Source organism: Oryctolagus cuniculus, chromosome 11, assembly GCF_964237555.1.
Source record: "Oryctolagus cuniculus chromosome 11, mOryCun1.1, whole genome shotgun sequence".
Classification (NCBI taxonomy): domain Eukaryota; kingdom Metazoa; phylum Chordata; class Mammalia; order Lagomorpha; family Leporidae; genus Oryctolagus; species Oryctolagus cuniculus.
The window spans coordinates 29,990,838-30,016,779 of NC_091442.1; the positions used below are offsets into that span (position 1 = coordinate 29,990,838).

At 53.3% G+C, this 25,942-nt stretch overlaps 1 protein-coding gene across 3 annotated transcripts in view; it reads right to left on the minus strand.

Moving 5' to 3' along the window:
- SLC23A2 (solute carrier family 23 member 2) overlaps positions 1-25,942 on the minus strand; it is a 123,681-nt gene that overhangs the window by 24,099 nt on the left and 73,640 nt on the right. For all 3 annotated transcript variants that reach the window (XM_051845288.2, XM_051845286.2, XM_002710837.6), the window contains 5 exons: positions 25,626-25,742; positions 22,834-22,991; positions 10,063-10,151; positions 8,986-9,056; positions 7,865-8,046 (listed from right to left, as the gene is read on the minus strand). In XM_051845288.2, coding sequence (XP_051701248.1) covers positions 7,865-8,046; positions 8,986-9,056; positions 10,063-10,151; positions 22,834-22,991; positions 25,626-25,742 — 617 coding nt within the window. The remainder of the gene's footprint in view (positions 1-7,864; positions 8,047-8,985; positions 9,057-10,062; positions 10,152-22,833; positions 22,992-25,625; positions 25,743-25,942) is intronic.

Below are 25,942 nucleotides of genomic sequence, written 5' to 3' on the forward strand. Positions count from 1 at the left end.
GAAAACACAGGTATACTCACAATGAGTATAAATAACTTCTAACAAGCAAAAATTGAAACTTCCATATTTAAGAAAAGTACACGCGGTAGAATTCAGGATTAGTGATGCTCTGGGAGGTCTTGTGCCAGATGTCACAGTGAGGTCACCTTGTGGAAGGCTGTGACCTCAGCCTTACAGGTGTGCCTTCCAGGTTCGTCCCGTTTGACCACTGGGATGAAGCCAACAGTCCCAAGATCCCACGGCTAGTCTGAGAGTGCTGGGGCCAGGGCCTACCCAGCTCTGCAGCCTGAGCCTTGTCCACTGCTCTGCTGAGTACAAGGACAAGGAGGTCTGGGCTGGTAGAGGACCACTTGGGATTGCCCTGTGGCGGGACCCTGACACTCCTGCACACGTGGGCTGGTGTAGGACTGCTTCTCTCCCCTGGGGGGATTCACTCACTCATCACTGAAATAATGAAAGAGCGCAAGGACAAGCCGGATGCCCCATGGGGCGGCTCCTCCGCCCAGGTACAGCCTGAGGTGGAGCTGCAGGAAGTGCGAGTTCCCGACCAATGAGCTCAATCATTGCTGGGCTCGGTTCCAGCTGCTGAGATGGAATTATTAGCTCCGTCGACAGCCAGTCTGGTGCCGCTTCACTGCTGCATTCCTAATGAGGCGTGGACTACAGCCCGGCTGCAGAGCAGGTGTGTGCTCTCCTCTCCCCCCTTCTCAGGCGCTGCGGTGTGAACTGGCGACCCATTGGGGGTCTCTGCCAGTACTGGTTCAAGGTTGAAAATGCACATGGTGCCCAAGTTACTGCAATTCCTCTGGGACAGTCAACTTTAATAAAAACAATATATCAGGGCTGGTGCTGTGGCTTAGTGGGTAAAGCTGCTGCCTGAAGTGCCAGCATCCCATGTGGATATTAGTTCGAGTCCTGGTTGCTCTACTTCCAATCCAGCTCCCTGCTAACATGCCTGGGAAAGCAGCAGCAGATGGTTCAAGTCCTTGCGCCCCTGCACCCACGTGGGGCCCCAGGCTCCTGGTTTCAGATCAGCTCAGTTCTGGCCACTGTAGCCATTTGGGGAATGAACCAGGAGGTGGTTCTCTCTCTGTCTTCCAAATAAATAAATAAATCTTTTTAAAAAAATACAGGAAAAGCAGATGCTAAATCTGGCCTATTTTAACCTTAGAGAGGCATAAAATTTTTGTGTTAGAAAAAAAATGCTGCTTCTTTTTTTTTTTTTTTTTTTGGGGGGGGGCAGGCAGAGTTAGACAGTGAGAGAGAGAGACAGAGACAAAGGTCTTCCTTTTCTGCTGGTTCACCCCTCAATGGCCGCTGCGGCCGGCGCACTGTGGCCAGCGCACCACACTGATTCGAAGCCAGGAGCCAGGTGCTTCTCCTGGTCTCTTATGCAGGTGCAGGGTCCAAGGACCTGGGCCATCCTCCACTGCACTCCTGGGCCACAGCAGAGAGCTGGACTGGAAGAGGAGCAACTGGGACAGAATCTGGCACCCCAACTGAGACTAAAACCCAGGGTGCGGAGGATTAGCCTATTGAGCCACGGCACCGGCCATTGCTGCTTCATTTTAAAGTGAATACTCCAAGGTCCACAAAAGCTACTGATATTATTTCAGGTAAGACCTACCAATACCAGTACCCACTTTGCAAAGGGCACTGAGGAGAGAACAGGGACAGAGTTTGAGGGAGGGCACTCAGATCTCAGGCCTAGGAGCTGGCAATCTGTTCATCAGACACATGAACAGTACATTTTTTTCCCTTGTATAAGACCCATCTAAGTGGGGCCAGACTTGTGGTATAGCAGGAAAAGCAGGCACATCTCATATGGGTGCTGGTTCTGGCTGCTTCAAGTGGGAGACCTGGAGGAAGCTTCAGGCTCCTGGCATTGGCATGACCCAGCCCTGGCAGTTGCAGCCATTTGGGGAGTAAACCAGCAAGATGGAAGATATGTGTGTGTGCAACTCTACCTTTCAAACGAATAAATAAATCTTTTTTAAAAATACCCATTTAAGTTTATTTTTATCCTCAATACACCTGCGGCAGACAGGCCAGGTGCCCTGTGAGCGTAGGGCAAAGGCACAGGCTCAGAGATGGGGATGCACCTGTATTCTCAGTGTCTGGGCCTGGCAGAGGGCACCAGCGGTCAGCCCCAGAGCCTCTGGCTGCACGGCAGGTGCTTCCCACCTCAGGCTTAACATTTCTCATCTTTTTAACCTTTATTTTACTTTACTATTATGCAAGCAATACATACTAAGTTGTAGAAAATTTTGAAAAGGCAGATAAGCAAAAGAATGAGACAAAAACCGAAGGCGACTTACAACCCCCACGCTGGGTGAGAAAATCAGGTAACACTGTGGCCTATCCATTTCTGATTGGCTATTCCCTGCCAGGCATCAGGGTCAGAGGAAGACAGATGGATAGCCTGCCCCCATCCCTGTCCTCAGGGCACCAATGGGTTCTTCTCTAACCCATGTTGGGATCACACTCTACACTATTTCCTAACCAGCTGTCAGCAGCTATCAATGCCAAGAGCACTTCTCTACCTCCTGCTTATGGACAGACCATAACCGTTTAACAATTCCCTTTGGTGTGACACTGGAAGCTACATGAACAACTTCACAAGCCCACCCACAGAGACCAAAATCATCCACTGGCTGCTCACTGGGACATGGTGTCTTATTGTAATTCTAAATCCCTGCCCATTTCATCAATTCAGCTACCTGTATCATCGCTTATTTTAAAATTTTTCCTTTACACATGAGGATATGCATTTCAGCACTGCTTTAGACATCAAATACTTTAAACCACATGAGTGTCAACTGGGGCGTGGCTGGACACACGACAGACCATTCACACAACTTAAGCTTGTGCAGCTTCAGGAGGGGTAAGAACCATCTGCAAACAGGGCTCTGGAGAGACCAGCCAGCAACTTGTTGGGGTGAGACAAGTTACACAATAGTAGGATGTTAATGCTGTGTGCTTCTGTTTGCCTGTATGTGCATAAAAACGTAAAGATATGGAAGGACAAACACCACACTTAACTAATCATGGGATTTCCTTTGAGAGATGAGGTGAGTGGGAGGGGATTATTAACTTACTTCAGATGTCTGCTTAATTCCTGTTCAGTTTCAAATGACTAGCATTTAAATGGATGGGGAGGGCAGGGAGACAGTAGGTGCTCTTGAGCTTGAGGTAGGATGTGGGTGTTCTTTATACTAGACTTTGCATTTTTATGTAGGTTCAACCTTTTTCCTAAGTAAATAATAAATTTTCTCAGGAGAAACAGTTTCTATTAAGGACTTCTGTATCGATGGCAGCTGCTGATTCATTGAACTGGGGCATCTTCTGTGGACACCAGCTGCCACTGCAGCGAGTTGGGTGCCCCGTTTGTGCGACCCCATCCGAAGAAAAGCAGGGAGGACGCTCCCACTACCTGCCACAGGCGTGAACCGCGGACAAGGAGTGCGTGGCCGAGCCCGGGACCTCGGGCACAGGAGCCCTCCTTGTGCAAGTTGTTGAGATTCATTTCTTCTTCTTTTTTTTTTTTTTTTTTTTTGACAGGCAGAGTGGACAGTGAGAGAGAGAGACAGAGAGAAAGGTCTTCCTTCGCCGTTGGTTCACCCTCCAATGGCCGCCGCGGCCGGCGCGCTGCGGCCGGCGCACCGCGCTGATCCGATGGCAGGAGCCAGGAGCCAGGTGCTTTTCCTGGTCTCCCATGGGGTGCAGGAGATTCATTTCTAATCTAGTTTCACAGCGGCTCTGACATTGGTATAGCTAAACCTACCCAATATCTACCTTAACAAAGATCTTCCCCACACTGTGATTAAATATTTATGTAGGCTGTCTTCTAGCGTGTTCGCAGTGTTTGATTCGACTGAAATGTCACCTGGTATCAAGCAGGACTCTGGCATTTTCCTATTGTTTTCCTACACGAATCTCTCACGTCCCCCTGGCTGCAAACAGGCTCACCACGCTGTTCTAGACATCTTTCCTTGGTCCTGCTTCCCCCCCCTTCTGCTCCAGCAGTGTCCATCTCTGTCCCAGGCCTATGGTGTGACTGAGGAAGCTCTGCGATGTATCTAGTTCCTGGGAGGGCAGGTCGCCGGGCCTGTCCCCACCCCTTCTGTACCGACCCACACTCTTGTTTTCTGGTCTCACGCATGGGCTCGCGTGCCCAGAGCGGCCTGGGTCAACCCCCGTGACGAGAAACATGCTGATCTCAGTTCCTGCCTGCTGTTGTCTCTCAACATTGAAGTGCGGGGCATTTTTAAATCCTCTTCAGGAAACATCCTTCTATTCCCACCCCTCTGACAGCAGGGACACAGGCTGAGTTTGATCAAATATTTTTTGAAGAGTCATCATGGTTCTCATGAATAAAAACACACGAGCAAACTAATTAGTAAGTGCACTTGTGTTGGGTTTTGTCAGCACATTATCTGTTATCTCCTCACCCTTGAATTCCTGAAATGACACAAGGGGTCTTTCGCTATAGTATTTCTAGCAGCATTTCCTCAGACCACATTCCAAACAATATCCTCCCAAGATATGTTTATAGGCGTGGCATTAAAAATAAATTAGGTTTGAGCAGTGCTGGGTACCAAATGCCTGTCTCGGTGAGGAACAGTGTTTCGCATACTTGCATCTGAAAGACTGCAAGGAGCCTTGCTGTGGGTGACCTGGATGTGGCTGAACTCTGCTTGGAACATGAACACAGAATATCCATCAGCCCAGTTTTGTTTTGTTTTTCACAACCCTGGGCTGAGGGCCCAGGGTTCTCCTTTTGTCAGTGAGGACCTGTCACCAGGGTGCAGGTGGCTGGGCAGTTCCCACTTTTCTCGGCGCTCCAGAGCGGCAGAACCCACGCAGGATGTCTCTCTTCCTGAAGATGCAGTACACTCGCCGCTAACTGACGGGGCCCAGGGGTCCACTCCGGATCAAAGACCTGCGACAACGTTCTTCCTGTGGTCATGGGCTGCATCCCCGCTGCCTTCTCACTAAACTCACACCCTGCCTGCTCAGCACCTGCCCTGTCGGAGACAGAAGGGGCACCAGGTGCTGCAGGTGCCATGGTGACTGTCTGCACGAAGGAAGCTGACAGCCCAAGGACAAAGAAGAGCTCTTGGAAACCAAAACGGACAAGAGCAGAAGTGAGAAGCTTGATAGAGAGATTGACAGGTGAAGCTGCGGAGATTCCCACCAACAGAGAAAAGAAGACGAAGAGAAGAAAAACAGGAGAAGGAAAAGGAAAAGAATGGAGGCGGGGCCGGCGCTGCGGCATAGCGGGTTAATGCCCTGGCCTGAAGCGCCGGCATTCCATATGGACGCTGGTTCTAGTCCTGGCTGCTCCTCTTCCAATCCAGCTCTCCGCTATGGCCTTGGAAAGCAGTTATAAGATGGCCCAAGTCCTTGGGCCCCTGCACTCACATAGGAGACTCAGAAGAAGTTCCTGGCTCTTGGCTTCAGATTGGCTCAGTTCTGGCCATTCCAGCCAACTGGGGAGTGAACCAGCGGATGGAAGACCTCTCTCTCTGCCTCTCCTCTCTCTGTGTAAATAAATCTTAAAATATATATATTTATTTAAAAAAATAAAGAATGGAGGTGACTTGGGGAGGTCCGGTGTAAGCCACGGGGAGCAGGCTGTGCAGGTTAGTAGCACAGAGACGACAGGAGAAGGAGCGGCGTGAGGGGCAGAGAGGGAATCCGAGGTCTAAGGCTTTCTCCCACTTAAACTTGAGGAGTCTTGTGGCTTGGCGAGCGCAGGGCAAGCTTGAGGGCTGGCCTGCGAGTGTGGTGCTCAACGGCTCTGACCTTCGGGTTGACATGGGACCGTGGAGAGCTGCAGCCCGGTCCTGACGACCTCAATGGTCAGAGGTTGGAGTGAGAGGCAGCGAATCGTCACGACTTGAGCTTTTCTGTGAAGCCACCTGTAGTTTGCTAGGTTTTTTTTGTGTTTTAATTTGGGGGCAGGCAGCGTCCGGCAGCTCCTCTCATCTTAACTAGGCCACGCCACAAAAGATCAGCTCTGGACTGGTCGCTTTTATTTGCTCCACGTGTTCTGTACCCTTGTTAACCCTCCCCTCTCCACCTTCATCAGATTCATAACTGAAGCCTGCTTTTCTAGCTCCTGAAGATAAAATCAGCTTTAAAAGTTGTGAATTTTCTCAACAAGGGTGACTGGTGCTGGCATTTGTGAAGCTGTTAGTAGCAGCAAAGGGCCCATTTCCTCTCTGCTCGAGAGTTATTTATAAAAATGTTCTAATTAGCCTCTAAGCGGTTGGGGTTTTTCCTCCCTCACCCTCTTGACGCTGGTTTCTAATTCTACTGTATTACAGTGAACTCCTCCATCTTGGTGTTCACTGTGTGTCAGCGAGTGAATACTAACACAAGCCATCACACTCAGGCAGGTGTGGCATACATTTGCACCAACCTTTCGTGAAATGAGAAAATTAAATAAAATTAAATTCTTCCCTGTGTAACACTGTGTGAATTACAATTAAACTGTGACTCACTTTATTCGCACATCGTGTCCTAAAATGCAAAAAGACTGTACTCGGAGAATTAAGCTCTGTCAGAGCAGTGGGGTCTGAAAGCCGCACCAGCTGTGTGACTCTGGGCCAGCAACACTGCAGCTCTGTCCCTTGGTCTCTTCGGCTGTCCAATGGGAATAATGATGCTGTCTGCCTTGTAATACGAACAACTGTTTAAATAAAGCGCTGATGCCTGGTTTAGAAAGCTCCATAGCCAGCACCATGGCTCACTAAGCTAATCCTCCGCCTGCAGTGCCGGCACACTGGGTCCTAGTCCTGGTTGGGGTGCTGGATTCTGTCCCGGTTGCCCCTCTTCCAGTCCAGCTCCCTGCTGTGGCCCAGGAAGGCAGTGGAGGATGGCCTAAGTGCTTGGGCCCTGCACCCGCATGGGAGACCAGGAGAAGCACCTGGCTCCTGGCTTTGGATTGGCGCACTGCGCCGGCCATAGCAGCCATTTGGGGAGTGATCCAATGGAAGGAAGACCTTTCTCTCTGTCTCTCTCTAACTCTGCTTGACCAAAAAAAAAACAAACAAACAAACAAACAAACAAACAAACAAAAACTCCATAAATTCTGCCTGGTAGTAAATAATTACAGAACAGTTCATAAAGCACAGAATAAATCTGGAAGTCATCTCTAGCAGGACTTCCTTTGCTTCAGAAGTGTTAGCGGCTGGAAACATTACTGACGGTGTCGTCAGTGACTGCACATGTGCTGCACACACAGGAGCCGGAGTTCCCTGCCTCAGTCCTGTATGTCTGCACTGACACAAAGTGTCCACACCTCTGAAAGGGGCGAGGGCAGCTTCAGCAGACTTGACGTTCTGGGCAAGGGGGCCACAAGGTCCCCGGCAGAGACCCCGGATTCTGCCGTGGAGCTCTGTTTGGCCGGGGGAGCTGGACCACACCATCAGTGCCGACAGACCCTTCTGCAGCTCCTGTCCACTGCTGGCCTGGAGGTATTTTTTAGGAGTCATTTGAAGGATGTGGCTTCTCAGTATTTCAAGTCATGCGCCTGAGACTTAGCATGACCTCAAAAGTTAAGAGCTGAGGATGGCACCACCTGACCCATTTAAAACCTTCCACTTCTCCCCTGACGTGACATCATGGCCAAGTCTGTCTTTGGAATACCTTGGCTGTCTATCACTTCCTAAACTCTGGGGCTAAGATCCTTTCCACCATTCCCTGGCACAAGAGGAATAAAGTTCTGTCAGACTGTTCTTTTCAAGAGAGTAAAAAAGTTATCTCCCAGCATCTATGCGAACGTTCCAGAAGGCCGCCCTACAGTAGTGACATGGAGTTAGGGGACACACTTCCCATCCGCTCCCGCAACACTTACAGCATGGCGATGCCCCAGTGCTTCCCCGCTCTCTCCCCGGCTGCCTGGAAACCTGAGAGGCCAATGAGGGCGACCGTGGGCGTGATGGTGAGGGGCCCGATGTAGCGCAGCAGAGCCCCGGGCAGGCCCAGGAGGCCGATGAAGACTTCTATCAACGAGGACATGATGATAGCCCCCTGGATCTGGAAACAGAGACAGTGCAGATCTGAGCATGAGCTGCATCAGGTCAGACACCCCACACGTCACCTGCCACGACCACTAACCACCCCCCCCAGACAAGCTATGTCATCATACAGGGGGCACGACACAGCTGGGACACTCACTGGGACCTAGCACAGCTGAGTACCGCATCACTGATGCAAGATCATTACAGAAATGCGCACCGAGGGGCAGGGGTTGCGGCACATGGTGTTAAGTCACCACAGCCCCCGTCAGACTGTCTGGTTCGAGTCCTGGCTCCTCTGCTTCTGATCCAGCCTCCTGCTAGTGCGCCTGAGAAGTGCACCTGTCACTCAGCCTTTCAAGTGAATAATTTTTTTTTCAAAAGTAAATGGTGCACAGAGTATAAAGCAAGCTATCCTTCACCACTGAGAAACAATATAGACAAAATGTCTGATGTCCACTTAGTGCACACACTGCAGGCCAGAGACTCATGGCTACAGAGTGGGTCTCTGGTGGACAGTCCAAGGGTGTCCAGTGTGAGAATGGCCATGTCTGTGCTAACCCTGCACAGACGGCAAATCATCTCAGATGTGAATCCGCGGCCAGCCCTTCTTCACATCTGCAGAGCGCCACACACGGCTCGGTGTAAGTACACTCGGGCAGACACATTCTCAGTAGTTCTTTCTGAAAACACAGGCAAATCCTGAGGCCAAGATGAGCAACTTTGCTCCCTGTCCACGCGCCAGGCCTCGGCTGGTCACACTGCAAGGTGTGAGCAGACAGGCGCGCGGGCCGGTAGAGGCGGGGCGCCGCCTGGCTGCACGCAGCCTTTCCACGGGCTCTGCTCGGCGGGGACATTAGCTACGCTTAGTTTGCCCAGAGCGAAACGTCTCAGATCCTGAGAGGGGCTAATGAACGTGAGTGCAGTTTCTGGGGAGCAGACAACGGCCGCTCTTTACCTCTCGGATCCGGGGGTACCAGATGTGCTCCGTGTGCAGCAGCTCTGCGGTCCCGTTGGCAATGGACACATCTTGAAAACACAAACAAAGACAAGGTTTTCCTTGGAGTGACCCTGAGGCCTCGCAGGACTCATGCACTTCACCCTTCAAGGAGAAGCTCCTCCCTGTGTTAAGTGTCCCGTGTCCATCAGCACCCATCCCTGCCATCCGACCTCAACAGGGCAGCGGAGCACACTGACAGGTGCGCTTCCCCAGGCTAATTTAACCAAATGCACCCCAGCGCCCTGAGAGCTCCCCAGTGTGTCACGGCTGACGGAAGCGGCGATCCACATTACTGGTTCCGGCCTCACGCCAGAAAGCCAACCTTCGCCAAGCGGCCGACTGAAATGCCCCACAGCGAGCTTGCTGGACTGAGGTTTTAGGAACCTAGGTAAAACAGAGGGCCTTTGCTGGCGCCTACAGCAAATCCATGGTCCCAAAGTAATTCCTAGGAGCGAGGAAGGAAGTGAGGGCTGGGACTCTGTTGCTCCTGGAACCTCAAAGCGTGAACTGTCTTTTGAGAGGGCTACAGGTCTGACTCTGATTTTCTCCAGTCCCTGACCTTGTCGGGTTCCTTAAGGATCTTTGCAATCACTAAGGAAGGGGACCGAGAGTCGTTTGCAGGAAACCGCAGGAGCCAGATCCTTAAAAAGCAGAGACGTTTCAGAGAAGGGATGCTGACGCAGCAGAGAGAGTGATTACTGGGGAGGGGTGGGGGTCGTCAAAACCACGGAGAGAGAGAGGCAGAAAAATAGCACAAGTATTTTTCTATCCCGTTCCCGCATGTATCAATTTCATTAGCATAGAGAAGTGAGGTCATGCCTGGTCCTTACTTGCTCTTAGGCTGGGGACAGATGAACGAGTGGATAGAGAGAGACAGACAGACACGATCCACAGATTGGAGCTCTAAGCTGTGTGTGGGTTTGTGCCTAATTCCATCAGGGACGTCCTGCTGCTGAGGGCAGCGTGGCCAGGCCTCCCTTCGGTCACCTGCATGAAAAGGACCCCAATGACATATGTGGAAATAACTGCAATTACCTGTGGTGTTACATTTCCATTTATCTAAAGACAGGATGGCTCGAGCAGGGGCCAAAAATGCAAAAGCACTGGCCTGAAACAGGGGTAACCTAAAAGAAACGAGACCAAAACCATGATCACGGCATCGGGAACTACCGAGGTAGTTCACTATTGACAGCGTAACAGTCTTTTCCACAGACACACAGCACATGGGTAAAGGCAGGCACACCTGGAAGAAAGAGCCCCGGCTGCAGGGATCGCCTCCTACGCCACACAGCTCCGTCCTCCCTCCTGCTGCTCAGCCCCAGGAAGCTCTGGGAGGAGGGGGGTGGTCAGGGAGTCTGGGGTCAGTGCCAGCAGCCCCTGCCACCGCCACCTTTCCCCTGGAGGGAGGGGGCCTTTGGGCACCTGGGCTTCCCCCTTTGCCTGCTGAGCTACGAGCTCCTCCTTAAACGCCAGTGCGCTCTGCTACGGAACCTCCCCCCTCCTCTTCCCTTTCACAGTCTGATCCCCTGGCATGAGCAGCGTCTATCTCCTCCCGCTGTTCCAGTGTGAAGAGGCAAAGACAGCCCTGCTCACGGCCGGCAAGTATTGAAACTGTGTTAGCGATCCAGACCTCTCAAAGGGAAAGGAAGTGGTGAGTTATACAGGAGAGGAAATACACTAAATATTCTGCATCATCCTTAAAAATCCTCACAAGTGCTCGAACGCATCCTCAAGGGGCCGGGCACCCTCCCTGCCCACCTCCTCCGAATGAACGCACAGACCCTCGAACGCCACCACTCGGTCACTTTAGATGCTTGATGCTGAATTCACGAGCACTGTGGCTCCTCCAACTGGAAAGAACTTTGCCTTTTCTGAAGAACGCACAGTATCTCCGCTAGGTTGTACGACTGTGGCTTTACGGGCTCCTGAGAAAACTGTAGTTTTCGCATTATTTGTGGCTCTGGTTTGCAGAACTGGGGAGACCCCCCTCCCAGCCCCGATACCCAAATCCTTCTTAAAGGCTCTAAGTGGCCTTGCCAGTGAGACAGAAACCCGAGGTCTTCTCGCAGCTACCGGACAGCAGGTTCAGCCCACGGGGGACCAGGTACTAGATTGAGTGACACAGCGGGCTGGGCAAGTCCAGAGCCAGTGCACACCATTCTGAGTCAGACAAGGGTCAGGATCCCTGTGTCACAGACGCCCACGTGGCTGTGTTAACCACGCAATGAAAGCAGGAAGGGTGCTGGCTTTAAGATGGAGGCAGACCACCCAGCACAACCCAGACGCCCTGCTGACAGCCACTCCCATGGGCATACCCCCCACCAGCTGCCCAGCTACGACCACCTGCTGGAGGGGAGAACACTGTTCAACTTTGCAAAAAGCTCGAGCAGCATGAATTTTTGGGAGCACAAGCAAAGGGCAGAGGGAAGGCAGCACCTCACAGGGGAAGGAAGCCACCTCGCAGGGTCCAAGCAGCAGCTGTGTCACTGGGGTTTCAGATTTCAAGCCGTGCTTCCCACAGCAAGGGAAAGGAAGAGTGAGCTGCAGGAGGAGATCTAGGCCTCAGGAGCCTGGCCATCCCGTGCTGTCAGACTGGCACTAGGTTCCACGGGTCGGATCTCAGCCTGAATCTGATCGTGTCCTCTGTCAGGGCAAGCACTTTATGGGTTAACAAGGACGAAAGGCCTTGCCAGCACTGTGAAAAAGCAGCTCGCTCGTTTGCAAGCAGCTGGATTCTGGTTTCCTCTGAGTGGGCGACAACGGAAAAAGTCTCCCCCAGGGCAATCAGGAAAGAGCCACACGCACTGGTGCTAGTGTCGCCATTCAGCCACGCACAGCACTGCCCCGGCAGCTAGTGTGGGCTGTGCAACTGGCAGCATGACCCAGTGGCGACTGCAATATTCCTGGGGTAGCTGCAGCGAGAGCACATGAACATGCTACGCAGCAGCCTCCGAGCTCACGGTCATCAGAGCCAAATTCCCCAGAAAGAGACCAACACCACAGAGCGGTTGTGCCCAGGAGCCTGCCCAGCGTGAGGCTGGCCAATCCTTGCTCCTGTCTTGGAGATCCTGCTCACGTGACCATCATCCAAAACCTCAGGCACATGGATCGCCCCAGGCACCCAAGACTGCTGATGGGTGGGAAGGCTGATGGCTGGGAAGGAAGCTGATTAAACTGGCCGGTGAGGCAAATCTGCCACGCCGTCTGCTTTTGCGAGGCAGGGATCCCTGGAACACAGGCTTGCTCGCTCGCTCACCCGTGCACCGCATGGTTACCACGGACCCTGCAGGGCCTCGAGCAGCCACTTTCGCAGTGTTCTCTTTTGCATGGAAAGTCTACCTTCAGTGTGGAAAAGCCTGTGGATTCTCGCAGGGACCGCGTCTACAATCCACAGTATGACCAGCCGGTAGTGTCAAGCAGCCTGAGCAGACAGGACACTTTGTCATACCTGGCCCCCGTCAAGCCCCAGGCTAGGGCGGCAACAGGATCTAACCTGTCCCAGACAGGCTCTGCTTTACTGAAAGCCTTGTTGGAGGCTCCTCATTTCTGCCTGGCTACCGAGGTGAACTGAACCCCGTGCCTCACCCACCTGCCCTTTCACACATCTGCTGTCATCAACAATTGCCTGTGTTCAGTTTTTAGTCGTCACTCAAGCCACGTCCTCCAGGATCACTCCTGAAACTGTAATTTGTTCCCCTACAGTTCAAGACTTCCTAGCTGCCACTTTTGCAAGTCACCCGCCCGAGGTGCCGGGAAGAAATGGGGCAGGGTCTACGTCTCACGGGGTTCTGGGCTGGGGACCCCAGAGCGGCACTGCGAAGTCGCTTCTAGGTGAGGTCGAGACTGACAGCCCCTGTGCTAGAGGAAGCAAGCCATCACTTTGGCCCTCGCAACCACTTCTTGGGGACGTGCGAGACACAGGCACAAGGCTGAGCAGATACAACAACGAAAACAACTACGCAGCGCCTTGTGCGGGGTTTCTGCATTGTTCAGGAGATGCCAATCATGGCCACGTGTGAACGGGGCAGGCTGCTGTGGGCTCTGCAGGAGTGGTCACGGAGGCCAGGACGAGGGCGCTGGTAGCCCTCAGCACGTTCCTAAGGAGAGCGCAGAGGAAGCTGAAGCTGGACTGGGGAGGCTGGAGAACTGCAGATGCTTTACAGTGAGGGAAAGGACGGGGCAAAGGTCAGAGGGCACAGGGCCAACACTCTGCCCGTGGGCAGAAGGAAAACCCCAGAAAGAGCCACTTTAGGGGAGCAGGACAGGTGACCCAGACCTGAAGCTACTCTGGCCTGGTGGGAACCTCACCGTGGAGGACGGCCCCAAGGCTGTGGGGCAGGGACCCTCCCCCCATCCTCTGGCCCTGGCTCAGGGGACCGAGCATCCCAGGCCAGGCTGCTGCACACTCGTTCACGGATGGGCCACAGTCTCTGCCGCTGCATTTCCCAGATGCTGACCCTGCCTGTCCCGGCCTCATGGCCAGATGCCTGGACCTAGCACGTACGTCCCCGGCCAACAAATGCATGACTAGCTGATGGCTCCACCTACCAATGTCCTATAACAGGGATTTTATCAGACTAGAACTGGGAGGTTATTTTCTGGAATGTTGATTTTCGCTGCAAATTTGGGAGAGGGCATTGCTCAGACTGGAAGCCCTACACAGACGGAGCCACGAGGCATCAGCACACGATGGGCCAGGCAAAGCTTCAGGGCCACCGAGGAAGCCCTCCAGAAGCTCAGAAGGCCTCGGGTTGTGCAGAGCATCAGGAAGGCACAAAGCTATCTGCCCAGAACTTAGCTCTTCCATGAAAATGAACAAAAATAAAACCCGTTCACACAGACAGCAGGCATTGTGCCCTCGCTTCCTCAACCAACCAATCACCCACATCTCGCAAGACCCTTCGCTGCCACACGAGTGCAGGACAACCTGAAAACCATACCTGTGGCTGTGGTTTTAATATTGGATTTGCCATTGGGAGTGCCTGTCCCAAGTGTCTCTAGAGAACAGCAAACCGCAACATGCCAAAGAAAATTTGGTAACTGATGGCCTGCACCATTACTTACTGTACAAGGGGGCAGTTCTGACACAAAAAGTTCTGAAAGCTATGTATGTGAGAGATCTTCAAAAAATGCAGGAGGGGGCTAGTGCTGTGGCGCAATAGGTCAAGCCACCTCCTGTGATGCTGGCATCTCATTTGGATGCCAGTTCGAATCCTGGCTGCTCCACTTCTGATCCAGCTCCCTGCTAATGTGCCTGAGAAAGTAGCGGAAGATGGCCAAAGTGCTTGGGCTTCTGCCACCCACATTGGAGACCGGGAAAAAGCTCCTGGCTTCAGGCTGGCCCTGGCCCAGCCACTGCAGCCCATTTAGGGCCATGAATTGATGTGTGGAAGATTCTCTTGTCTCTCCATCCCTCTGTCTTTCAAATAAATGTTTTTAAAAAATGCATGAAAAATGCATAGTACAGAAAAACTATACATGAATTTCAAAATTTATGCACCAAAATAAGCTTACTTTATAACTACATTTTCCCTGAACTTTCTGAAATACTCCCTTACCTGTGTATCTGTCGCTCTAATGGCTGGGCTGTTAGAGTCGCTTGCAGATCTAGCATACGTCACCAACACTTCAGCACGCCTCCCCTAAGAATAAGCATATTCTCCTACATCTCCACCTTCCCCTCATCACAGCCAAGACCAGGGACAGCAATTTAATAATGCAATCCAACACTCAAGCCATACTTAACTTTCTCTAATTGTTTAAAAAAAAGTACTTACATCTCCTCCTCCCTTCCGACTGAAGCCCTATATTGTGCCCAGTTATCCAGTGTCAGGTTCAGGTCCAGACCAGACATCTTTGGCAAAGAAACTGCACAGGTGTCACCGCCTCATGGCAGGAGCTCCTCCTTGGTAGAAGTTTGTTTAAGGCGGCAGCTGCTGTACCTCTCCACTGCAAAAGTGCCTCTTCCCCTGTGCAATTAATAATCTGCCCAGGGGCCGGTGCCGTGGCACAGCAGTTAAAGCCGCCGCCTACAGTGCTGGCATCCCATATGGGCACTAATTCAAGTCCTGGCTATTGCTCTTCCGATCCAGCTCTCTGCTATGGCCTGGGAAAGCAGGAGAAGATAGCCCAAGTCCTTGGACCCCTGCATCCATGTGGAAGACTCAGAAGAAGATTCTGGCTCCTGGCTTTGGATTGGCACAGTTCCAGTCATTGCGGCCATTTAGGGAGTGAACCAGTGGATGGAATACCTCTCTCTCTCTCTGCCTCTCCAATAAAATAAATAAATCTTTTTTTTTTTTTTTTTTTTTTTTTGGACAGGCAGAGTTAGACAGTGAGAGAGAGAGAGACAGAGAGAAAGATCTTCCTTTTCCCTTGGTTCACCCCAAAATGGCCATTGCGGCTGGTGCGCTGCACCGATCTGAAGTCAGGAGCCAGGTGCTTCTCCTGGTCTTCCATGTGGGTGCAGGGCCCAAGCACTTGGGCCATCCTCCACTGTACTCTCGGGCCACAGCGGAGAGCTGGACTGGAAGAGAAGCAACTGGGATAGAATCCAGCGCCCCGACCGGGACTAGAACCCGGGGTACCAGCACCACAGGTGGAGGATTAGCCTATTGAGCCATGGCACAGGCTAAATTTTTTTTTTTTTTTTTTTTTGACAGGCAGAGTTAGACAATGAGAGAGATAGACAGAGAGAAAGGTGTTCCTTCCGTTGGTTCACCCCCCCAAATGGTTGCTACAGCTGGCGTGCTGCGCCGATCCGAAGCCAGGAGCCAGGTGCTTCCTCCTGGTCTCCCATGTGGGTGCAAGGCCCAAGCAGTTGGGCCATCCTCCACTGCCTTCCCGGGCCACAGCAGAGAGCTGGACTGGAAGAGGAGCAACTGGGACAGAATCCGGCGCCCCAACCAGGACTAGAACCCAGTGTGCCGGCGCCGCAGGCGGAGGATTAGCCTAGTGAGCTGCGGCGCCAGCCAAAATAAATATATCTTTAAAAAAAAAAATCTGCCTGGGGTTTCTTAGGCTGCATAACTATTACATCATCAGAATGGGTTTAAATGTTTTACTTTTCCAATTCTATCATGCCGTCCAGATTTAAACTGATGTCATTAGTAAAAAAGAGCTTTCCTTTTAGTCCAATTTTATCTCCCTCTTCCTCGCTTCCAAAAATTACTGTCGGCTCATGGATTCCTTTGTTATTCTACGTTTTGCAATTCGCTACCGTTCTTAGTAATTAAACTGTCCACACTTGCCCAAAGCAGTCTGTTCAAGCCAGTTCCTGCTACTGCTCTCACAGGACGCCCTTTGAGCAAGCTCCTAGCTTTTTGCTACAAGACGTCCCAGGCTCAACTTGGCACTTTTCTAAACCCCCTCGCACCCCAGCCCACATCATTCTCCACCCTCAACTTACAGACCAAGGTCTTGTGCCGGGTGTATTGCTACTGAGACCCCATGTCTTCTATATGCTTTTGGGTAGCGAGAACACAGATGTCTCAATTCAACCCAGTGCCACTGCGCCCCTTCGCTCGTTCCTTCCATATTTGCATTCCCCTTTTCCTTTGCAGCCCCTCCTTTTCAGACATGATGGCATCAAATCAGACACTTTGCAACTTAAAGATCCGGCCAGGTACAAAGGTGTACATTAGATCTCTGGGGACATGGCGTGGTCCTGTCTGCTGACTGGAGTGGTGGGGAGGTACCTGCACACACGGGGAGAAATCTCCCGGCTACACATGTTAGAAAGGGTAGATTTCACCCTAGGCCAATTACCTTCCAACAGATATGACTCAACAGGGATTATGCTAATCAAGAGTTTTTAGTGGGCTGGACGGTGAAGTGGGTGTGAGACAGGGGGAGATGAGAATATATCCCTTAAAATACAGAGTTAGGCCAAACAGTCACAAATTCCAAAAACTTTAAAAAGAAAGGAAAGCAAAGAAAAGGAAAAAAGAAAGGAGCCTCCTCCCAGCTCTTGGTGGCAAGTGCTCCTCTGCTGCTGTGCTGGGCCAGTCACTGGGGGTAGCCACAGGGGCGGGGACAAGGATGAGGACCAGCACCAGCAATCCAGCCCTGGGGGAAAGTGTGGGGCACACAGGCCCCACTGGTCAGAGAGCAAAGCAGGAACTACCATCATAAAACCTACATTCACCCTGGGGACCTGGTGCGTGCCCTGGAGCGGCAGAGGAAGCTCACGGCTCAGGGGAGGAGCCCATTCAGAACAGCTGAGCTAAGGAGCAAACTGGGGAATCTGTGAGCAGCCCCAACCCTCACCAGAGAACACACTGAGTGGCAGGGGGGAGGGGCTGAGCAAACACCACTGTGATTTGTGAATGCCTCTGGGACAGGAGCTGGGGTCAGTGGGGCTCACTCTGCTCCCAGCTGTATGCTCAGGAGCACAGCCACCTCCTGGGGCACTCACTCGGGGTGGCGAGGTTGTGTTGGGCTTCTCAGGCCCTGCCTGCAGCACCCTCTCTGCCTCCTCCCCTCCCAGAGGGCTCCCTGTGATGAGGAGCGCAAACAGGCCAGTATGGACAGATGCCCGCAGCACCTCGTGTGGATGCTCACTCACGATTCCGCCATTATCAATTTTCATGAGGGAGAGGGGCTTGGCAGGGGTGGGGTGGGGTGGGGTTGTGGGGGAAGTGAGGCTTGGAGAAACCGGGCAGCTGCCCAACACCCCCAGGCTCCTAAGGGGCAGAAAGGGGCCAGCCCACCTCGCAGCCCCTGTTCCCAGGGTGCTGCCTCCCACTTTAAAATTTATGTAAAATTCTCCTTTAGATAAATGGGGGCTAAATTTTATATATGAAAACTACCTGCTTGACATCTCCTACATGGTAATTTGGGTAGAAATGTTATGCTCTGGATCAGCCATGTCTCTGGACCCACCTTCCATCACACAGCAAATGGGGCGGGGGGGGGGGGGGGATTGTGGAGTGAATCCAGCAATGCCAGGACCACCAGCCCAGACCCTTTAGAAAGATGCTGGTGCGGGGTGGGAACAGGAGTGGAGGACTGGTTGTTTTAAAAGGCCAAAGAGACACAATAAACAAAGGCACCACACAAACCCGATTGCATCCATGCGAGGGATGGGAAATACTCATAGAAGGTATTATAGGGACAGCTGGTGAAATTAAATAGCAACTGCATATTGGCAGATGAGACGGAATGGCTGCTAATTTTCTTAGCTGTTGTGAAGGGTGCTACGATTACACAGGAGGGGTGAGCCATTGGGTTGTTTGCAATTTTATTTTTGGGTGGGTCTAAAAACTGTACACGTACCATACTGAAACACACACACAGGAAAACTGCACATGCACCATACCCAAACACACAAAGACAGCATGGAAGAAAACCCCAGTCTCCCTACCCCAACCGCATTGCTTCGTCCCTCCATATCTCCGAGCTTTTCAGAATTCAGCACCCCCAGACTTAAGACCTCGAAGCGCCTGGAGTCACCCCCTGTACTCAGCTCACAGCACACACAGCCCTGGTAACACACAAACAGAAGGTCCTCTCCTTGGGGCAGGCGACACAGCTCCTGAGCCGGCCGTGATGGCTCCCTTGGCCCTATCCCTACCTCTTCTCAGCAAAGGAATGTGAAGGACCAGGAGGGACACCCCAGCTGCAGTCTTCCATTCTGCTGTAGCAGTCAGACTGACGCCTATGGGATCTGGGGTGCCCCTAGAAAGGCAGTAGGACTCTCCCGCCACACCTGGGCAAAGACCAGTGTGGAGGGGGCCAGGCTGCATAGGACCCCCCTCCACACGGTTCCCAGGTGTCACCACAGAGCAAGAAGACGGGGTTGCTGACACCAGGGCTAAGGGGTTTCTGAAGGACCTTGCTCTGCTGTCTTGTTATTTTTGAGGTTTTGTGCTAAGTCCCAGCACAAGCCTGAAGGCCGGCTGGGAATCATCACAAACCAACTGGTACCAGAACTGCTGAAAGCTTGCTCAAGGGAAGTCCGAAATGGAGACCTTGTTCAAAGCCAAGTCCAGGGATCAAGGTCAGGGAGAGAGGGAGGAAGCAGCCCTACAGAAACTGCCCTCCCCAGCAAACTCAGGCTCCGGGAGATGCTGAAGCCACAAAAGACCCACGACCACCTGGTTAAACGACTACAGCCCCTGGAAGGAAGAGGAGGCTTCAGCACAGGGCTGCCAGGAGGTGAAGGTAGCGGGGGTCTCCTGCACGCCCGGCATCAGCCGCACACCTCGCTGCTGCCCAGGGACAAGGTGTTGCAGGCAGAGTCAACTCTGGCATTTCAAGGTGAGGTCTCGCCCATCGCTATGGCTTCCCCATCCAGTGGGGCTACTTCTATGGGATGACAGAGCAGGCCCAGGACAGAGCAGGGACGACTCGGCCACTGCACCTTGTTCCTGCCTTCACTCAAGACAGGCAGGCATCTGAGCTTCCTCAAAGGCACGGGCCTTGGCTCACCCTCGGGTCCCACCCACTGGTTGGCGGCCAGTGTGCTGGAAATCCTGGAGCCCAGCAAATGGCAGCAAATACACAAAGAACAGGCGGGGCTTAAATGCAACATGGGCCCACCTCAGAGCTGAAGTCTGAGACTCCGTCTTAGGAGTCAGGAAAGCTCAACAAGAGGAGGCATTTCCCTCCTGCTACTCTAAGCCTGGGGAAATGATGGGCGAGCTATAAAACACATCAAACCAAAACAAACCAAAAGCCACACAGGCCGCCCGCAGGCCCCTGTGGCTAGGAAAGTGGGAACAAACCCCCTTCAGGGTGCAGGTGACGTGGTGCAGTGGTCAAGCCGCCATTTGGCACCCCCTCATCACATATTGGAGAGCCTGGGTTCAAGTCCCAGCTATTCCATGTCAGATCCAGCTTCCTGCTCAGGTGTTCTGCAGAAGGCAGCTAACCATGGCTCAAATACTTGGCTCTATGCCAGCCACGTGGGAGACCCAGATGATACTCCAGGCTTCCCGCTTTGTCTAGCCCAGCCCTGGCTGCTGCAGACATTTGCGGAATGAACCAATGGATAGAAGATATCTCCTCCCACCAAATAAATAAATAATAAAAATAAAAAACGTCCCTCTGGCTCCTCTGCTTTTCCCTCCTGCAAGTTCCTACCCTTGCACCTGCTCGGCCCGCCTGCTCCACCCGTGCACTTGATTGGACTTTCAGGAGGAAGGACACAGCCCATCAAAGCAGTACTTCACAGTCCACACTGTGGTCCTATGTAATTAGCATCCAGCAGAACTAAAAAGATTTCCCTTTCATGCCATACAAAGCTCAACTATTTCAGGGAGCTTATAACAATCATCTATGAAAATGCAGCAGATCCATTAAAATGGCTGCTACCACCACGCACAAGAGGCAGCCTCCTTCTATTTCCCAAAAGGAAATAGACCAGGGAGGTCCCCCGCCCCAGTCACACTGCTAACTTCTCATCTGCTACATGCTCTAAGCTAATGCCTTCAAGGTACAGCCCCAGCAGGTAGAATCTCCGCAGAGGAGGCCTCACAGGTTCCCAGTGCACAGGGACTGGGACCTGAGCGCTGGGACTCGAGCCAGGAAGCAGGAGGCCAAGCCCTCAGGACTGCTCTCCATCACCACCTGCTCAGTGACTTCCCTTCAGGTCCCTGGCAGGACCTCACTGTCTCCCTGCGGGGCACCTCTGCACACTACAAGTCACCTTGCACCTTCTGCACAGATGAGTCACCAGCTATCTGTGGGACTCAGTCCATTCTCCCTCCTCATTTTCCTGGTCAACTTCTAACTCAAAAGCTCCAAAAATCCCAAGAGCAGCACCAGGCAGGCCCAAGCCCCCCCCCAGGGACGCACAGTGGCCTGATGAAGGCCCATGTGGAAGTAGGCGGGGCCTGCCACTGTTCCCACTACAGGGGAAGCAGCAAGCCGAGCCGTCAGAGCCAAGCCTCCTGGGTATGGTGCACGCAGACGCCCCCCCGCCCCCAGCATTAGCTGCAGCTCTGAGGCCTGGGTCCCTGAGCCCTTGGTCCTCCTCAGCACAGATTCCCTTTCCTGGAGTGGAAGGTGAACTTCACGGATCCAGGATGTGCTATTTGAGACTTGTGCCAACAATGGGCCACCTCCCCCTGTCCCCCGGCCCTTCCAGCTGTGCCCCCACAAGGTCACTCTGCCCACTGGCCTCGGCATGTGATGGGGCAGGGCAGCTCACGGGGCAGGCTGCACTGTGATGAAGCCACCTTCCAGCCCCTCTTCTGATAAACCGACCATTCTCAATTGCAGCCACTGCCCAGATTTACCAAAGACTGTGCCGACAAGTTCACGGGCAAGTCGGCTGTTCAGGGAGATAACGTTTTCCCTGTGTACATAGGAAGTCTCCTGGGTCAGCCGACAAAAGCCTCTCCATCCACTCTGGACTTAAAACACAGAACCTCAAACCCCAAATCAGAAGGATGAGAGATACTAGCTGCCAAGCTCAGCGGCCTGCTCAGCCCTGCTCAGACGGGCTGGACCACAACTCCTTTCCCCAGCAGGGCAGTGACACCCCTGTCCCCCGACTCAGGGTTCCCCAAGGAGACCCTCCCTGCTGCTTGGCTGTGGCTATGGGCAGTCCAGCAGGGGTTGGGGATTCAAAGACCCCTCCCCAAGAGCTCGCTAGCTCCTTGGCCTACAGGCCACAAGGCTTTCTCTCCACTCACAGACTTGCTGCCTACTCTCCCAGGGCATGGTATGCTTGCCAACCAGGATACCCCACCACTGCTCATAGCCACACATACCCCTACCCCAAGAAAGGGCAACTCTGTGAGATCCCTAAGGATTCTAACTCATGGGGACACAGCCCACGACTCCATGCGACCTTCTTCACTGGCCCCTCTGGTTCCCACCTCCCCCAGCAAGGAAGGTCAAGCCTTACTCAGACAGCCTCTGATGCGAGAAGAAGAGACAGAACTGGTGGCTCCCCTCCGAGTGGAGCCCTAGGGGGAGTAAGAGGCTGTGCTGTGGAAGGGGAGAAGACAGGCAGAGGAGAGGAGAAGGAAGCTCGCAGGCGGAGATAGGAAAGGATGGCTCTACCCCTTCCTGCGCCAGCGCCACACCCACTGAGGGCAGAGGTGACCAAGCCAAAGCCCTGGCACGAACCAGAGAGGAAGGACAAAAACGAGACGAGACACACGGGAGTAAGAGCCACGTGAGAAGAATGAACACAGTAGGCACGGACGGGAACTCAGAGGACAAGGCTTCCGGGAGTTGGGGATGAGTGACAGGAAGTGAGGACGAGCCACGACGGAGGACGAGCAGGTGTGCAGGGTGGGTGGGGAGCAAACGCACAGGAGGGCAACAGCAGGGCCTGCAAGGGGGGAGCTCACCCAGGAGTGAGTGCAGGGACGGCGGCAGGCAGGGCTCAGAGGCGTGGCTGGAGACGCAGGGGGAGCCAGCGAGCAGGGGACAAGCCTGGACACTGGGCACAGCCGGGCTTAAACAGGGAAAGGAGCTACAGTGTGGCCGGCCGGAGGAAGATGTGGATGTTGGAGACACAGCAGAGGTGAGGGTGCGTGGAGCGCGTGGAAGAGCGGAGCCCTGGAAGCAGGGTGTCCCGCTGGGAATGGAGGAATGGGGCCGGGGCCGGGAGGGAAGCTGGACAAAGAGCATGCTGTGCCAGTCGGGGACAGGCGGAGGGCGAGTGGTGCTGTGCACCGAAAAGAGGAAGCACACGGAGGGGGCTACTGCAGGGCTGCGGTGGGGACGAGGCCTCTAGGACACTCCCCCAGCTCCAGCTGGTCCTTCCCGGGAGCCCTGTGGGAACAGCAGGGCGCGCTATGGCCTGGGCAGGGGCTTCAGTGGCCCGCTTTAGTGCCCCACTCTCACCTGCATCCAAACGTCGTCTGCAGCAGAGTTGTGATTCCCACGCAGAAGAAAATGGTCCCGATGAGCTGGCTGGTGGCCCACTGGTCGTAGCCCACACACATGGCGTCGGCCAGCAGAAAGGGCACGGCGATCGTGCCGCTGAAGCATGTCAGGTAGTGCTGCAAGCCAGAGAGACAGCAGGCAGGACAGTCAGCCCCTTCTCCTTCTCCCTGATTCCCTCCCAACTGCGCACCCCTCCTAGCTTCGACAAAGAGCCCACAAGGGGCTGGCAGTGTGGTACAGTGAGCTAAGCTGCTGCCTGCAACACTGGCATCCCATATCAGAGTGCTGGTTCGAGTCCCGCTGCTCCACTTCTGATCCAGCTCCCTGCAATGCGCCAGGAAAAGCAGCAAATGGCCCAGGAGCTTGGGCCTCTGCCACCCACGTGGGAGACCTGGATTGAGCTCCAGGCTCCTGCTGGCTTCAGTCTGGCCCAGTCCTGGCTGTTGTGGCCACCACTTGGGGAGTGAATCACAGGATGGAAGATGCCTCTCTCAATCACACTGTCTTTCAAATACATAAGTGTTTCAATTAATCAACAAAAATAAAAAGAGCCACATGAGACAGACTCTGGTTTTTCAGATGCACATTTCTATCACTGGCCAAAGCCTAATTTTTTTTCTTTTTTAAGCATTTCTCCTTTGTATTTTCTTGTCCTGTTACTCACTTGTGTCAGAAATTTCCAAAAGTTTGTGGACAAAGGAATTAAAAAGTTTATTTTAATACAAAATTTTTGAAATGCACACATGGTCCCTCCTTCATATGCATTCACAAGCTTGCTAAGACCCCTCCCCTACTAGCACCAACTCTACCCATGAGTTCAGGCCAGCACATGGGGAGCACCAAGTGCAAGCTCTGTGTAAACTGTGTTAAGAATATTTGCTCCAGGAGCTGGCACTGTGGTGTAGTTGGTAATGCTACTGCCTGTAGCACCAGCATCCCACATTGCTGCTGGTTCGAGTCCCAGCTGCTCCACTTCCAATCCAGCTCTCTGCTGTGGCCTGGGAAAGCAGTAGAAGATGACCAAAGTCCTTGGGCCCCTGCACCAGCATGGAAGACCCAGAAAAAGCTCCTGGCTCCGGATCGGTGCAGCTCACGCTGTTGGGGCTGTCTGGGGAGTGAACCAGTGGATGGAAGACCTCTCTCTCTCCACCCCACCCCATCCCCAGGTGCTCTTCAGCATCAGCTGCTAAGACGAGAGGGCTTCTCTCCTACAACCTGTGGACCTGAACTCTGGTGCAGTCATGCTCGCATTCCTGAAACAACCCTGATCACTCACATTTTGTCCTTCTGGGATTTGCTTTGCTAATATCTTACGTAAAATTCTGTAGCTACATTCCAAAAATAATTAGTCTCCTTTTTTTTTTAATCCGCTCGGATTTGGGGATTAAAGTTACACAAGCTACAGGGCGTTTCTCTTCCTGTTCTGTGGGCTGACTCTGTTCAAGCCAGGGCAAGGTGCAGGGTACGCGGGAGGCTGTGGGAACCCTGCAGGAAGAGCCCCTTCCCACTCCTCTGTGAGACACCTCGGGCATGGCTCATTGCCTTGGGAGCCTGGCTCTCATTTCTGTCCAGCAAAAGTGCCACTGTTCCTCCCCAGAGCGTCCTGCATTTGGCTAGGTCTGCCAAGCATGCTGCTTGCTGCCTGGGAACCCCGACCCTATGGGTGTTTCCATGGGGACAGATCCCTCCTTTAGGAGCTTCTCAGAGGCACGACACAGGCCAGGTCCCCCACTCCGAACTGACGAGGGGAGACTTTGTTCTAGAAACACCTAGAATGGAAACATGCCATACAGCATGATTCCTGGACCTGGCTCAGTGTTCTCTGCCCCACGTAAACAATGCTCCCAGACCATCCAGCTGCTCTGGATCCCGATCTCCCTTTCCTGGACACCCTCTGGGCCAGGCTACCATGTGCTCTCATGCCGGAAACTGGACCCATGCACTGGCTGTCAGCAGGTGAAGTCCCACCTGCGAGTGGACACCCCTGCCTGTGCCCTGAGGCTCCCGAGGGTGAACAGAACACGCCCAACCTGACATAGGGAGAGAGGGCACGAAGACCCCAGAGCGGGGCCCAGCCAGGCGAGGAGGAGCGTCTGAGTAAATCCAGCTCATCCACCTTTCTCCAAAATACCCTCCCAGAATCCTTCAGGCAGAAAAACACTGAAGACTCAGAAGGGCGGGGAGCCTGGCTCAGTGTGTGGCACCCAATCTTGTCCTCCCTCCCTCCCCCAGCCTCCAGTTGCCGCATGAGCGCCCTTAGCATTGTGAAGCTTCATTTTCCTTGGGAGGTGGGAAAGAAAGCCTGACACTCCCCATGTACGTCCTGGCCACCAAGGCACTTCCCAGGGCCGCCCAAGCGTCCAGGCAGAGCTGGCCTCATCTGCAGTCCGGCAGATGAGGTCATGGTTCGGAGACAAAATGTAACTTCTCCTGATTCTGCGTCCCCAGTCGCTCTTGTTTCCTACCTCCACCCTTCTCCATCCTGCCCTGTCACTTCTCCTGCCGGCTCCCTGAACATCTTCCTTCTTCTTTGCCCCAGGGAAGCTACTCCTCCTGCTCTGTTCTGCCTCCCACTGCTACAAAGATGCATATCAACAACTTCCATTCATCATTCTGCATGCATCAGAGAGCATCGTATAATCAAATCGGCGATCAATGAAAAACCCCAGTTGAAATGTTTGAAACATCAGATGGCAGACAATTTAAGCGTGTGCTGGTGGTGGTGCCACATCCTAAAGGAACCAACTTACCTGCAGACCCAGAAATATACACAGGTACCAAGGAGGAACATCTTCGATGGTGTAGATCATGTCAGACCTCTGGGGGTCCAGGCTGCCCGTGCTGTCCAGGGTCTCGGCGAGAGAGCTCTGTAAGTTAGAGGGAAGAAGGAGGCACTTGTAAAGGAAGGGGCGGACATGACTCTCTCGGCACAGGCCACGTGGCTGTAGAACACCTTCACCGCCTGGCGGCCACTTCCTGCAATGCTGAACCTAGGTTGGCTGTGTCTGCTGGAAGCTGCAAGCACACTCTTCAGTCTTGCAGAATTTGGGGGGCCAGGATCCCTTGA